The following is a 16070-nucleotide window of genomic DNA, read 5'->3' on the forward strand; positions in this document are numbered from 1 at the left end:
AGCTGCGCCGGTGCATTTTTGACCTTGCTTCGCCTCTGCCGAGCGCTGCAGCTCAGGGAGACTCTCCCTCCACACAGGGAAGGAGCCTCCGGGATGGAGAGGGCAGGGAAAAGGGCTCTGGGGAAAGGGAAACTCTGCCCGTGGGTTTAGGAGCAGAAGGAGCCGGCAGCCTTTCTTTCCTCAGCGTGCAGCCAGCTGTACGAAAAGGTTACCAGCTCCGCGGGGCCGTATCCAATTGCATCAGCTGGGAACCTCGTCCAACACGCCTTTGGGCCAAGAGTAACCCTTTCTATTTATTGCCCTATTGTTTGAGGCTGGAGGAACACGGAGATACCATCTGGGAAAGCTTTGTTGTTGCAGACCGGCTCTCGCCTGCGCTCCAAAGTCACCCTCCAAACCACGATCCGGCTTCCACATTTGGGGGCATGGAATGGGGGCTCCTCCGAGCAGGGATTGAGGCCCCAGGAGGGATTGAGGGGGGGGGTCACCTGCTGCAGGGTCACCCAATTCCCCTCTGCCAGCATCAGCCACGTCAGCAAAAACCCTTGGATAAAACCTGGCTAAGTGTGCCCAGAGTGACCCATGCAAAGGTTTTATTAGTATTAAAGGTATTAAAGGTATATTAGGTATTAAAGCAAAAGAACAGCCTTGATAAATATCTCCATTATATTATAAATATCTCCATTTTAATGGCAAAGTGAAAATTGGAAAAAATTTACCATCCTGCTAAGAGGTTTTGTTGCCTGTGCGGTGCCAAAGCAACCTGGTCTAGTGGAAGTTGTCCCTGCCCCATGGCAGAGGGCTGGAACCAGATGGTCTCATGGTCCCTTCCAACCCAAACCATGCCATGATTCCATGGTCCTAAATCTCCCACTGCCATTCACCAGGAATGCGGGAATGGTGTTCCTGGCTGGCAGAGCCATCCCCGAGGCTGCCAGGGCGGGCACAGCTTTGCTGGGATGTGACTTCCCATCACCTGGCACGGGGCAGGATACATCCAGAGCGCTGGACCTCAAAGCACAGCCCCTTCCGCGTGTTGGATTTTCAGGAAGCGCGGTTGCTTGGCGGGATGTGTGTATCACTGGGTGGAGGAGCTACAGGAAGCGGATAATATTTTTTTTTCCTCCATTTGTGCCGGTTCAGACCCTTTTATTTAAAGACAGTTCCCATTTCCCCATATTCACACGGATTATGAGGATGGAGGGAACTAGCTCATCTCCCAGCCTCAACGGGGGCACGGGCTACTATGCCAAGGTAGGGAAGGATTTTTCCTATGAATTCGGGGACAGTGTTAAAAAACACCCCAAAGGGTGTGGAGTGGGCACGGCTGCCATGGAACCCACGCGGGTTTGGGATGCCAATGTTCCTAATGGATGCTCTCCAGGCTGGCTCCCGAATTTCCCCTTCTGGATGCCCTGGGACCAGCGGCCACGAGCTGAGGCGGGCAGGGCTGAGCAAAGCTGGGTCGGAACGAGATAAACTGGGATGAGCTGAGCCGGGATGAGGCGGGCTGGGCTGGGCAGAGCCAAGCCCGGATAAACCGAGCTGGGATAAACTGGGCTGAGCCGGGGTGGGCAGAGCCAAGCTGGGATAAGCCGAGCTGGGATAAACTGGGCCGAGCCGGGGTGGACAGAGCCCAGCCGAGATAAACTCGGTCGAGCCGAGATGGGCAGAGCCCAGCCGGGATGAGCCGAACCGGGATGAGCCAGGCAGAGCTGAGCCGCGATAAACAAAGTTGTGTTGAGCCGGGCCGAGGCGGGCCGGGCACAGCCGAGCCGGGCTGGGCCAGGCCGGGCCGAACCGGGCCGATCCCAAGCCGGGCCGGACCGATCCCGGCCGGGCCGCCCCCCGGCGATTCCCGGATGTTGGAGCGGCCCCCATTTACTCCGTCCTTCGCTTCCATAAAAGGCCAAGGGGCCCGGCAGCCACAGGCGCGTTTTTCCTTTAATTATTATCCCCCTCCTCCTCCTCCTCCCTCCCTCCGCCTCCCGCTCTGCCCGCCCGCGCTGCCTCTCCCGGGCGGCCCCTCAGGAGCTGCGGCGGGGTCTCGATCCCGCCCCACCGCGCCCCCAGCCCTCCCCCGGGGCGCGGAGCGGGCACAGCCGGGCCCATCCCGCCGCCGATCCTGATCCGCTCCCGCTCCGTGCCGGGCGCGGCCGGCGGCGCAGGAGGCCGGGGCCATGGCGCTGGACGGGATCCGCATGCCGGACGGCTGCTACGCCGACGGGACGTGGGAGCTGAGCGTCCATGTCACCGACCTGGGCCGCGACGTCACCCTGCGGGTCACCGGCGAGATCCACATCGGCGGCGTCATGCTGCGCCTCGTCGAGAAGCTCGGTGAGTGCCCCGGGACCCCCCGGGCAGCCCGGCATCCTCCCAGTGCTCAGCACCCTGCTCCAGTGCTGTGCTGTAACTCCCAGCGCCCTGCCTAGTGCAGTGCCCAACTCCCAGCCCTCTGCTCCAGTGTTGTGCTCCAGCTCCCAGCACCCTGCCCAGTGCAGCGCCCGAGTACCCAGTTTAGCCCCAGCACTCTGCTCCAGTGTTGTGCTCCAGCCCCCAGGACTCAGCTCCAGGATTGTGCTCCAGCTCCCAGTACCCTGCGTAGTGCAGTGCCCAGCTCCCAGCACTCTGCTCCAGTGTTGTGCTCCAGCCCCCAGCACTCAGCTCCAGGATTGTGCTCCAGCTCCCAGCACCCTGCCCAGTGCAGTGCCAGAGTACCCCAATTTAGCCCCCAGCACTCTGCTCCAGTGTTGTGCTCCAGCTCCCAGCACCCTGCCCAGTGCAGTGCCAGAGTACCCCAGTTTAGTCCCCAGCACTCTGCTCCAGTACTGCTTCAGCTCACAGCACCCTGACCCAGTACCCTGACCCAGTACCCTGCTTTAGCTCCCAGCAGCCCTGCTCCAGTACATTGCTCCAGAACCCTGCTCCAGGACTGTACTTTTGTCTCCCAGCACCCTCTCCCAGTACTGGGCTGTAGCCCTCAGCATCCTGCCCCAGTGCTGTGCTCCAGAGAGGCTCCCAGCACCCTGCCCTAGGTCCCAGCATCCTGCCCCAGTGCTGTGTTTTAGCTCCAGCACCCTCTCTCAGTACTCTGCCTTAGCTTCCAGCTGCAGGGAGCCCCCCAGGCCCCCACACCCTGCCCTAGCCCCCCATATCCTGCCCAGGCTCTCCCTCTCACCGATTTCACCACCCCGTGGCCTCAGCCCCATCCGCCGGCTGCTGCACTCCCGGGGTTTTACACTGAGTTCGGAACCAGCTCCGTTTTCGGCTTGGGGCTGGAGATTTGTTTGGGGGCGCCCCAGAATTTACCCCAAAACTCCATCCTGAAGTTTCGTGCGAGCAAAGCGCTTCCAAAGAACCCATGGGGCGATCGGTGGCGTGATGTGGGCCGGGGGACCTTGGGGACAGGGCGGTGTGCGGTGGCTTTGGGAGCACACCTGGACAAAGGGCCCGTTTGTCCGGGACGCGTGGGAACGCCGGGCCGCGACCGGAGCTCGGCTCGGTCCCCGCCGAAAGCGGGGAGCCCCGGAACCTCCTCCTCCTCCCCCTTTGTCTTTTTATCGGTTCTTTATTGCTCGGCTTTGTTTACTCAGCGGTGCAGCCCGGGCTGATGGCTGTAATTGCTCAAATAAAATATTAATTGCGAGGTCCCGCGCGTGCCTGCGGCTGTGGGAGTAGCGGAGCTGTCAGCTGCAGGTCCCGCTCCAATGCGGAGCCAGCCCTCGTGTGGCTTTAAAAAAAGCCCCATCTCTTCCCCCGTGCTTAGGTTTTGATTTATTAATTATCTCGGAGTCGCAGGAAGGAAGAGATGGATATAAATGGATATAAATACGCTGCGTTTCCAAAGGAAGCGAGCGCTCGCATCAAAGGGTCTTCGTGCTGGAGGTAGCCTGAACTCCCCGAAAACTTGATTTTATTCTGGTTGTTGGGTTTTTTTTTTATTATTATGGTTGTTTTTTGTTTTTTTTTTTAATCAGACGCTGGAGGTACAGAAAGTTTTGTTGAAGTTCAGTGGGGAAAAAAGCAAACCAGCTTTCTAGAGGTGATAAAAAATCCACTCGTGAGTGAAGGAGCGATGCTCCCCTCAGTGCCGGAGCAGCTCCAGGGCCGGAGCGTGTGTGGAAATGTGGAAAGCCAGGCATGTGCACGGGGCCGGACCTAAATTAGCCCCTGACGTAATCCATCCCCCCCGAAATGTGTGCCCGGATCCTCTCCACTTGTTAAATTAGGGATTGTATGAGAGGGAAGGAATGCGGCGGCCGTGTGGGGAGAGAGAGGGGCTCAGCCCCAGAGCCTCCCTTCCCGGCATGGTCACATCCATAGAGATCTCCCGCTGCTGCCTTCCCTTTCCCCTTGGCTTTCCTTGCCCAGCCAGGCTATACGTATTCAGCTCCTTTTAATCTTCCTGCGTGTCAGCTCTTCCAGCCCTCTCATTATTTTTATGGCTCTTCTTTGAGCTGCTGCCAGCTGAGCGGGGTCGGGTGGGACGGGGCTGGTTCCTCATCCTCTCCCCTGCTCCTCAATGCCTCCCTTCATCCAGCCTCTGCATCAATTCATTTTGCAATTTTTCCACATCAAAACCCTTTCCCTGCGTTTTTAACCTTTTCCTCCCTCTCGTTCCTCTGTTTAATTCCTTACTTCGACAACTTTCAGTGTTAAAAAGAATTATTCTTCTCCTGCCAAGCAGATTTTCTGCTTTGAGCTTTAAGGAAATTTCCTAATAGTAAAGTTTCCGTGCAGTTTTGTGCTTCCCTGTGGGATGCCCCACACTGTGGGGGATGGAAGGAAGGTGGGTCAGTGCCTTAGGCTGGGATTTGCCTGTTCCATCCTTTGGGACAAATCCTTTGGAAAGGAGATTTCTGTGGCCTGCCTGGAGTTCCACTGGAGTTTAGGACATCAGTGAGAATCTGCAGCAGATCAGCCACACTGTGGTTGCAGGGTGCTGGTAGGAAAAATGCCTTCCCTCCTCCCAGCAGCAAGGAGAGCTTGGAAAAGGGAAAAAAAAAATCTTGATTTATAAATGTTCCTACAGCATTTATTGATGCTTGTAGGAGAAAGAGTGCAGTAAATATCCTGTTGGGATGAAGCAGGAGCCCAGCAAAGTTTTTCCTCCTTAAATTCAGGGCTGCAGATATCCATAAATCCCATGGACTCGATTCCTGCCTGCACAGAGCTGCAGTTGGACTCTTTGGGAGCAGGCAGTTAAAATCTGTGGCTGATGCAGGCAGGGATTGGAGGAAGCCCAAGCAGCAGATAGAGATTCTGGTAACTCAAGTGAATTGCAATGACCTGTTGGCTCCCCTGTTATTCATCACCCGCTGGATTAAGCCACTCCATTAATTGAGCCGTGCCAAGTTCTTGGCAAAGTCATCCCTGAAAAATAAGCAAAAAACTGCTGAGGTTTTAAGAGCAGCAGCATTTAGTTGCTCTGTGAGGGCTGGGGTCTGTACTGGAAACTCCTGGTGCTCTCTCAGGGTTTTTTAGGAATTTTGCCACTATTGACTTACAAACAAAAAAAAAATAAAAATAAAGCGAGGTTTAAAATCACTGGGAGCAGAGGAAGGAAGGAAGTGAACGCAGGTTATTGTTGTTGTCAACTTGAGGCTGTTTTAAACACATGGAATTAAAAAAATCCTGCTTTTTTTTTTTTTTTGAAACATGCTTGGGAGGAGCTCTGTGGAGTTGATGGAATTCTGTGGGATATATGGGGGATGCTCTGTCTGGTCATGGGAATGAAGGAATAGCTGACAGAAACAGGGCAGGGGGGACAAATGGTGTCTGGCAGAGGCACAGCCTAAGACAGATGACCTAAATGTGCACTGAGCAGATTCAGAAAGTCTGTGCATAGAAGTTTTGTGATGGAAATGTGGATTTCTCTCTGGGATCTGAGTGGCAGCTCCAGCTCCCAGGGTTTGCTGGGAGCACTGAGCACGGTTTTGGGCTTTTACCTGAGGAAAATAGATAAGTGGGTGAAAAAAGAAAAAAACCAGCAAGATTTGAAATTATATATGTCCTTCTGGACTAAAAAGGGTTAAGGATGGGTAACGTGGTGGAATCCCTATTTTAGTGACCTGGGATGGGCAGGAGAGCTGACCTGGATAAATGTCAGAGCAAACCCTCTGCCCTCAGACAGGCTGATAATGGCAGGCACTGATGACATCTCCTGAAGCCTTGGGGTTTGTTTTTGTGAATTGAAGGTGGGATAAGGGTTTGTGCAACTGATTTAACCTCCACTGTTCCCTTTGGCAGCTCCTCCTCTATCTCTTTGTGTCACCTGGGAGAGGGTGGGATGTCACCTGAGGACTGGCACAGGGCTTGTCCCATGCAGTTTTTGGGTTGTAGCACTTCAAGCTCTTTTTTAAAGTGATTTCAGCCTGCAGATGTGTCTGGGATTCACCCCAGGGGCTCTCTTCACCATTAAATAGACTTTGCTGTGTTATCTTCCAAGGGTTTCAGCTCCACTCCGTGCAAGATCAATTCTAAATATTAGTGTTATTCTGCCTGTGAAGCCTCCTCTCCTTAATGGACCCCTGAAAGGTTTATGAATAAAACACCAGCAAAGTGCAGCGTCATTGATTTGCCCAGGTTTGTGTTTGAGGTTTTGCAGTGCTTATAAACACTCCAGGCCCTCGTGAGACTGGCTGGGGAAATTTTTTTTTTTTGCTTTGCAACTGGAATGAACTCTTAGAAACAGCTTAAGGCTATGGGGGAGAAATGCAGAGTCCTTGTCCCAGCCCATTCCTGTTGTGAGCTCAAGGCAGGAGGAGGCTGCAGGGCTTGTCTTGTGGGTGGTTTGTTCCTTCTGCTTTGGATTTTGCTGCAATGCTGCTTCCAGATCTGGGAACCTCATAGGAAGGACCTGGAGCTGCTGGAGCAAATCCAGATGAGGCCATGGAGCTGCTGCAAGGGCTGGAGCCAGGCTGGGAGAGCTGGGAATGTTCATCTGGAGAGGAGAAGGCTCCAAGGAGAGCTCAGAGCCCCTGGCAGGGCCTGAAGGGGCTCCAGGAGAGCTGGAGAGGGACTGGGGACAAGGGATGGAGGGACAGGAGCCAGGGAATGGCTCCCAGTGCCAGAGGGCAGGGATGGGTGGGAGATTGGGAATTGGGAATTCCTGGCTGGGCTGGAATTGCCAGAGCAGCTGTGGCTGCCCCTGGATCCCTGGAAATGTCCAAATCCAGGCTGGATGGGCTTGGAGCAGCCTGGGACAGTGGAAGGTGTCCCTGCCATGGCAGGGGTGGAATGAGATGGATTTTAAGTTCCCTTCCAACCCAAACCTCTCTGACTGTAGCCACCCTTCCCAGATGAGGTGTCTGAGCATCCCTGCTCAGTGCCAGGTGAGCTTGGGCTGTTTCCCAGTCTGTGCCCACAGTGTCACCTGGGCACCTTCACCTGGGACATCCCCAGCTCCTCATCTGTCCCTCAGGTGCCACCTGAGATAAGAAGGATTTTTTTTGCCCCAAAATCAGTGCTCAGTGTTGCTTTCCAAGTGCATGACAGCCATGAGAGGACTCCAGGTGCCATTCAGTCCTCAGGGATCTGTTTGTGTCCCCTCTGGGGCTGATGCTGAGACATTGTCCCAAATAATGTCACAAGTGGGACTGGTGTTTGGGGCAGGCACTGACCCTGCTCCAGATTTCCCTGGAAGATTTCTTCCCAAACTTTTAAACAGCAAATCCTGCCCAGCTGGCAGTGGGATGTGAGCACAGAGGGGATCTGGCACCTGCTGAGCACCAAAATCCTCCTGCTCCAGATCCTGGCAGGATTTTGGGCTGTTCTGGGTTGGAATTGGTGAATTGGTACCCACTGGATGCTTCCACTTCAGCAGCATCCTCCAGGAGACCAACAGCTCCCATTCCAATTTCCATAGTGCCACTTGATGAATTAATTGGGGATTCACCCTCCAAACAGCACATTTTTGGTGACGTTAAGTGACACCATGCACATTTTTGGTGACATTAAGTGACACCAGTGCTGTGAGCACGCCCCCCCAGCCATGCACACTGATCAGTGAGGGGCTGCCTCATTCCATTACATCCAAATTTGGGCTCCAGGAAGCTCCAACGTGGGCTCAGCTCGATGGTGGCTCACATAAAGTGCTCTTTGTGAGCCTGAGTGGAATATTCAGCTGAGCTGCCAGTGAGCAGAGGAATTCAGGCTGGGGGGAGGTAAAACCCACATAGAGGCAGCTCTGAGCTGCAGTCGCAGCAATTAATATCTGTATTCAGAGCAGTGATGGTTCTTTAAGGGCAAAAACAATAAAGATTTCATTTTTATTTATTTATTTTTTTAGTTCTGTCGCTGTGAGCCGTCCGATTGGGCTGGGAAGAGCTCTCAGGTCCCAGTGGGAGGGGAAGGAGCACGGGGTGGGAGGTGGTGCTGGTGCTCCTGCAGATCCCAGAGCCTGGGTTTGCCACACCACAGACAGGAAATTGTTGGGGTTGCTGCTCCCACCCAGCCCAAATCAGCAGTTTCCTCTTCCAGCTCCCTCAGGTTTCGATTTGACACAAGGCACGTGGGGGAGCTGAAAAATCATAGAAATCATCCCATTCACACACTTCCCCCTTTTTTTTAATCCTTTTTTTTTCCTTTTCTTTCCATCTTCCTCTCCATCAGGGCTTGTGTTTCACCCAGCTATCTGCTGGGTCTGTCTAAACCATACAAAACCCCAAGAAATTGTACTAGGAATAGAATCCCTAGAAATGCTCAAGGCCATGTTGGACTTGGAACACCCTGGTCCACTGGGAGGTGTCTCTTGGGGTTTAATTCAGGTTTTTAAGGTCCCTTCCAACCCCAGCCACTCTGTGTTTCCATGATTCAGCAAACCAGCACCTGGATTTTAACCCTTGGTCTTTGATATGATTTAAAAAAAAAAAAAAAAAAGGATTGTGGATAAGTGCCTGAAATTGTGGATGTGGGGAATGTTTGCTGAGTTGGGAAAGATGAGGGATTATTTGCTGTGCAAACTTCAGTTGTTTCAACATCACCAGGGACACCAGCACTGCCAGCTCCTGGTTTGGGTGTTGGAGGAGTTATTTCAGTGGTGGTTTTCCTGACAGATGAGGGGAAGGAAGGAGATTTACAGCCCTTGTGGAGCTCACTGACTTCAGCCCTGGGTGTGCTTGGGGGAAAAAGCCTCGTGGTGAGAAAACATCCTGGGGAAGCTGCATTTCTTCATTCTCATTCTGAAATGTGAATTTACTGATTGCTTAGACAAGGGCAGAGAAACAAGACTGAGCAAAACTCAGCTGGCAGGATTCAGTTCTGAATGTTCCAGTGGCTTTCTGGGGTTTATGATAGGTAATTTGGAAAATTGCTGAGATCCCCAAATTCCTGTTGGATGGCATTTTAGCAGAGTTGCTGTAATTTTGTTTTCTTGCCCAGGTTTGCTTTTGACACATTGCTGTCATCCAGGCTGAAGCTCCTACCAGGTAGAACTGTTGGGAGCGCTCAGAAGTGCTGAGAAAGTGCTCAGAAAATCAGAGTAAAGCTTTTTTATTTATTTAATTTTTATTTCTGGAGAATTTGTTTTGGTTTTTCTTTTGCTCACCCATTTTCCAGCGAGGATGCAGTGGGAGCTACATCCTCGTTGGAAAATGGGTGAGTAAAAGAAAAATTCAGATGTGAACCTCAGCTGGGAGCTGGGTGCATGGCATGGCCCTGTGCCAGCACTGATCCCCCTCTCCCAGACCAGCTGGGATCTTGGGACACCTCCACTTTTGGGTAAAATGTGCCTGGATTTGGCCAACAGGTTGATGAGAACAGCTCTGGGAGAGGATGCACACAAAAGAGGATGCACACAAAAGAGGATGCACATAAAAAACCAAACCCACCAGCTGAAACCTTCACAACCTCAGCTGATTTTTAGCTTGCACAACATCCTGACAGCACCCAAAAAATCCATCTCGCCAATGGATTTTAAATCTCTCCCCAGCCCATTAGACCTGCTTGGCTGCTGGTTGTTCTCTTTCTTTTCCCCTGCTCCCTGCAGGCACATGTACTTTGGGAAGGGTGAATTGCTGAAACTCCAATTCAGTTAGAAAATTTTATGAAATTACCTGGAAGGAGCTCTGTCCCTGTCTTGCTCAGCTTCCCATCCTGGCTGATGCTCCACAGAGCAGCTCCAGAGCTTCTGCAGCAGGAATTGTCCCCATACCTTGTTATTGTAACTTCTTCAAGCTAGGTCTAATGAGTTTTTGGAGGTTTATAATACACTCAAGATAGCTCAGCTGTCTTTGGAGGCATAAAAATTAGCAGGATGGCTTCTGTGGTAGTGCTGGAAACAGAAAGGTTGAATGAAAGGCAAAATAACAAATAGAAAAAACTGACCTAAGTGCGAAACGTTTTTACTCTTAGTAAAAACACTTTACAAAAGCAATTAGTTCCTTTATTTACTTCTTTTTCTAGTTCATTGCTCAAGCAGAACTTTTTAGCTTCTGTCTTATTAGCTGTCTTTAAGTTTGAAGTAAAGTCTCCTGAGTTTTATGAAGTGTCTTTTCACTTAATCAAAAAGAAAAACTTCTGAACTTCTTTTCTTTTAAGAAGACAAAATATAGTTTTATCATTCCATCAACAAAGAGCACACTCCTACAGTCCCTCAGAGCACGCTCCTACAATCCCTCATGTCCCTCATGTCACTCATGTCCTGCCCCAGAGCTTCAGTGCCAGGATTTGGGCTGTGATGGGTGAGGCAGATCCAGGCTCAAGGCTGGGGGTGTTAAAGTCCTTTAAAAGTGTTTTGTGTTCATTAATGAGCTTTGGTGAACAGGCAGAACCAAAGAGAAATCATGGAATTACAGAATGGTTTGGGTTGGAGGGAGCATCTCATCCCGCCCCTGCCATGGCCATGGACACTCTGCACTGTCCCAGGCTGCTCCAAACCTTGTCCAGCCTGGCCTTGGACCCTTCCAGGGATCCAGGGGCAGCCCCAGCTGCTCTGGGCACCCTGTGCCAGTGCCCTGTTCTTCCAGCCATGATCCCACATGGATCTGTAGGAGAAGGACCAACACTCACAGCTGTGGAGCGGGGTGAGGCTGCCTGAGCCATCCTCGGGACTCCAGAGGTCACTTCCCAGGGATCTGAGCTTCAGCCAGGGATTGACCATCACTGAAGCACTTGGGAAATTGCCTGGTGAGAGGTTGGGAATTCAGGTTGCCCATCATTCTCCTTTCCCTGCCTGATGCTTCATCCCTCCCAGCACACATCCTCTGGCTCCCTTGCTGGCTGTGATGTCTTCTTGGCAGCAGCAGCTCCTCTGCCTTGCACATTCCTTGGGGATGAGTCAGGACTGCAGGCTGCTGTCACCCTGGGACACTTGTCCTTTTTGGAGAGGGAAGGGACCATGGTCCCTGGAGAATTTCCTTTCCTTTCCTTTCCTTTCCTTTCCTTTCCTTTCCTTTCCTTTCCTTTCCTTTCCTTTCCTTTCCTTTCCTTTCCTTTCCTTTCCTTGAAATTTCCTTGAAATTTCCTTTCCTTTCCTTGAAATTTCCTTTCCTTGAAATTTCCTTTCCTTTCCTTTCCTTGAAATTTCCTTTCCTTTCCTTGAAATTTCCTTTCCTTGAAATTTCCTTTCCTTTCCTTTCCTTGAAATTTCCTTTCCTTTCCTTGAAATTTCCTTGAAATTTCCTTTCCTTGAAATTTCCTTTCCTTCCCTTCCCTTCCCTTCCCTTCCCTTCCCTTCCCTTCCCTTCCCTTCCCTTCCCTTCCCTTCCCTTCCCTTCCCTTCCCTTCCCTTCCCTTTCTTCTTCCCTTCCCTTTCCTCCCTTTCCCCCCCCTTTCTTTTCCCCCTTTCTTTTCCCTTTCCCCTTTCCTTTTCTTTCCTCCCAATGCTTCCTATTTTCTGCTGGATGAATCATGGAAACCACATTCCTTAATCAAATTTTCTGCCATTCCATGATTCCATGGAGGCAGGAGCAGCCAGTGAAAGCCTCCTGCTTGATCAATGTGGGGGAGCAGTTGGCAAATCAGGTTGTGAAGATCCTGTTTCAAAACAAATCCAATTAAAAAAACACTAATCCACCCTTGCTTTCCTTTCTCCCATGCCATAGAAAAGTGAGTAATCCACATTTCTCTGGGTTGCTGGTGCAAGGATTTGAAGGAATTCTGCACAGCACTGGCAAAGACCTTCCTGAGCCCATCAGTGCTGGGGAGCTGAGGTGACCTCTGGAGAATTCCCCAGTATTCCAGCTGGGCTCACCATCACTGGAAAATTTCTCTCCCTGCTCAGGGGTTGAGACAGGATTGGGTATGGCTGTGCAAGCATTTAAATGGAACATAAAGCTACCAAATATCCAAAAAGCTAAAAATTACAGGGGAAATTTTGCAGGAAAATGTGATGCCACATCCGTGGAAGTGTTCAGGGCCAGGCTGGATGGGCCTTGGAGCACCAAGGGATAATGGGAGGTGTCCCTGCCCGTGGCAGGGGAGTGGAATGGGATACAATCCAAGTTAATAAACTTTCAAATTGTCTAATTGAGCAATCCTGTTAACACTGGAAAGAGCTTCCTTCCTCGAGTTTACTTCAGAAACAGAGTGGCTTTCAGGCTTGTCAGGATTTGCTCTTCTCCCTGTATCCCATGGGCTGAGCATCTTGAGCCCTGCACTGCCAGGAGCAGCATTTTGGGACAGTTGGGGTTGATGCATCATCTCTCCAGGACTCCAGTTACCACCCCTGCCTCATCAGGACACAACTTTCCAGTGCAGAGCTCCCTTAGAATCCCAATAAAAGCCACCAAAAGAATCCCACTGCTCTTTCCAGCAGCCCTTCCCTCCTTAGCAGCAGACACTCCGTAATTCCCTGAGCAAGGACAGACACATGGAACATCCACATGCAGCGCTGCATCCCAATGGGCTCAGTCTCCTCCACTGGGCTTGGTTTTTTTTTTTTCCCCTCCCTCCTCCTTTTTTCCTTGCTCTTGAATCACTTTGTGCCACTGCACAGGGCTTTGATATCAGGGCTTTGCCATGAGCCTGTGCCCTGGCACCAGGATAAGAGGGAGGGCTCCTCAACTGGGTCATGCTCATGGAATCACAAAATTGGGAACAAGGCTCCTTTTGTCCATGTTTTGTACTTTATTAAGTCAAGCTATTTTTTCATGCAAGAAATATTCTTCTGAGACTGAAATACCAGTACAGGTCCATCTTTTTTTGGGCATCTCCGTGGGTGGGTGTGGATCTTCTCCTGAACATTTGTTTTCCTGAAACTGCCCATTAGGCTTTTTTATTTCTCCCCTTCCCTCTTCCTTTTTTCCTTGCTCTTAAACCACCTTGTGCCACTGCACAGGGGCTTTGATACCAGGGCTTTGCCATGAGTGTGTGCCCTGGCACACTGAGATAAGGAGAGGTCTCCTCAATTGGGTCATGCTCATGGAATCACTGAATTGGGAACAAGGCTCCTTTTGTCCATGTTTTGTACTTTATTAAGTCAAGCTATTTTTTCCTGCAAGAAATATTCTTCTGAGACTGAAATTCCAGCATGTGTCCACCCTTTTTTGGGCACCTCCTTGGGTGGGTGTGGATCTTGTCCTGAACATTTGTTTTCCTGAAAATGAAGTAGGATGAAATTTTTGCAGACAGTGACAGATGGGACAAGGGGGAATCTCCTCAACTGGGTCGTGCTCATGGAATCACAAGGCTCCTTTTGTCCATGTTTTCTACTTTATTAAGGCAAACTATTTTTCATGCAAGAAATATTCTTCTTCTCAGACTGAAATTCCAACATGGTTCCACCCTTTTTTGGGCATCGCTGTGGGTTAGTGTGGATCTTCTCCTGAACATGTGTTTTCCTGAAAATGCACATTAGGCTTTTCTATTCTTCCCCTTCCCTCCTCCTTTTTTCCTTGCTCTTGAATCACTTTGTGCCACTGCACAGGGCTTTGATACCAGGGCTTTGCCATGAGCCTGTGCCCTGGCACCAGGATAAGAGGGAGGGCTCCTCAACTGGGTCATGCTCATGGAATCACAAAATTGGGAACAAGGCTCCTTTTGTCCATGTTTTGTACTTTATTAAGTCAAGCTATTTTTTCATGCAAGAAATATTCTTCTGAGACTGAAATACCAGTACAGGTCCATCTTTTTTTGGGCATCTCCGTGGGTGGGTGTGGATCTTCTCCTGAACATTTGTTTTCCTGAAACTACCCATTAGGCTTTTTTATTTCTCCCCTTCCCTCTTCCTTTTTTCCTTGCTCTTAAACCACCTTGTGCCCCTGCACAGGGGCTTTGATACCAGGGCTTTGCCATGAGTGTGTGCCCTGGCACACTGAGATAAGGAGAGGTCTCCTCAATTGGGTCATGCTCATGGAATCACTGAATTGGGAACAAGGCTCCTTTTGTCCATGTTTTGTACTTTATTAAGTCAAGCTATTTTTTCCTGCAAGAAATATTCTTCTGAGACTGAAATTCCAGCATGGCTCCACCCTTTTTTGGGCACCTCCTTGGGTGGGTGTGGATCTTGTCCTGAACATTTGTTTTCCTGAAAATGAAGTAGCATGAAATTTTTGCAGGGACAGACAGTGATAGAACAAGGGGGAATCTCCTGAACTGGGTCGTGCTCATGGAATCACAAAATTGGAAACAAGGCTCCTTTTGTCCATGTTTTATACTTTATTAAGTCAAACTCTTTTTTCATGCAAGAAATATTCTTCTAAGACTGAAATTCCAACACACGTCCACCCTTTTTTGGGCACCTCTGTGGGTTGATGTGGATCTTCTCCTGAACATTTGTTTTCCTGAAAATGAAGTAGCATGAAATTTTTGCAGACAGTGATGGGACAAGGGGGAATTGTTTTGGAGGGAGGAGATTTTTAGTCCCAGCTCATTCCTGTTGCAAACACAAGGCAGGAGGAGGCTGCAGGTTTCTTGTTCCTTCTGCTTTGGACTTTGCTGCCTCCAGATTTGAGACCTTGGTAGGAAGGACATGGAGCTGGTGGAAATCTAGAGGAGCCGCTCCAAGGGCTGGAGCCAGGCTGGGAGAGCTGGGAATGTTCCCCTGGAGAGGAGAAGGCTCCAGGGAGAGCTCAGAGCCCCTGGCAGGGCCTGAAGGGGCTCCAGGAGAGCTGCAGAGGGACTGGGGACAAGGCATGGAGGGACAGGAGCCAGGGAATGGCTGCCAGTGCCAGAGGGCAGGGCTGGATGGGAGATTGGGAATTGGGAATTCCTGGCTGGGCTGGAATTGCCAGAGCAGCTGTGGCTGCCCCTGGATCCCTGGCAGTGCCCCAGGCCAGGCTGGACATTGGGACACCCTGGGACAGTGGGAGGTGTCCCTGCCTGCCCATGTGGGGCTGGATGAGCTTCATTGTCCCTTCCCACCCAAACCATCCTGGGATTCCATGAAAACGATGGTGAGAGTTGCTCATGGTGGCAGATCCAGGAGGATTTCAGGTGCCATTCTGTGTTACCTATGGATAAAAATCCCTTCCACAGGTGGTGGCTGCTGTACAGGGTATTTTCCATTGCATGTGTCAGATACATGTGGGAGATGTGATTAAAACCCCTCTCAAGTCCCATTAGCTCTGGGAGCATCAGCTTGTCCTGGCTGCAGCTTTATTACATCAGTCTGATGATAATTTTATGGGCTGTTTATCTCCCCATTTCAAAGTATCATTTTTCAAGTGTTGTGACCAGAGGCTGGAGGGATTTTTGTTCCATTTTGAACTTTGCTCTGCAATTAAATCCCTGTTGGGGGATGGAGGGGACTCCAGAAAGACTCTATTTTCCTAAAATTACAGTTTTTGCCCCAGGACAGTGGCTGTGTCACCCAGCAAACACATCAGCAGTTCTGCTGGACTTGTGATAAATGAAAATAGCTTTGTTTTTAAATTTTTTTTTTGCTCCATAATTATCCTGTAAGGAGTGGCTTTGGCATGTTTAAAGGAATTTGGGTTTCCAGAGGTCAGTGGGAGCAGTGAGGACATTGGAGGGAGGGAGCAGTGGGGTCAGCTACACAGATGAGTTTTACACCTTACATATATAAAATAAGTAACCAATATGAATAAATATTAATAAAAATAAATAATTATATTTTTAAGAAAAATCTTCATCATCTTTGGGACCTTCAGTAACTCTCTTGGCTATTG

General features: G+C 50.5%; 1 protein-coding gene across 2 annotated transcripts in view; it reads left to right on the forward strand.

Moving 5' to 3' along the window:
• Positions 1 to 2136: 2136 nt before the first annotated feature.
• Positions 2137 to 16070, forward strand: part of FERMT2 (FERM domain containing kindlin 2) — a 52964-nt gene continuing 39030 nt past the window's right edge. For both annotated transcript variants that reach the window (XM_054286790.1, XM_054286791.1), the window contains exon 1: positions 2137 to 2337. In XM_054286790.1, the coding sequence (XP_054142765.1) occupies positions 2181 to 2337 (157 nt within the window). In that variant the 5' untranslated portion in view covers positions 2137 to 2180. The remainder of the gene's footprint in view (positions 2338 to 16070) is intronic.

Source organism: Melozone crissalis, unplaced genomic scaffold, assembly GCF_028551555.1.
Source record: "Melozone crissalis strain CALT ecotype California unplaced genomic scaffold, PUWL_Pcris_2 ptg000056l_1, whole genome shotgun sequence".
NCBI lineage: Eukaryota > Metazoa > Chordata > Aves > Passeriformes > Passerellidae > Melozone > Melozone crissalis.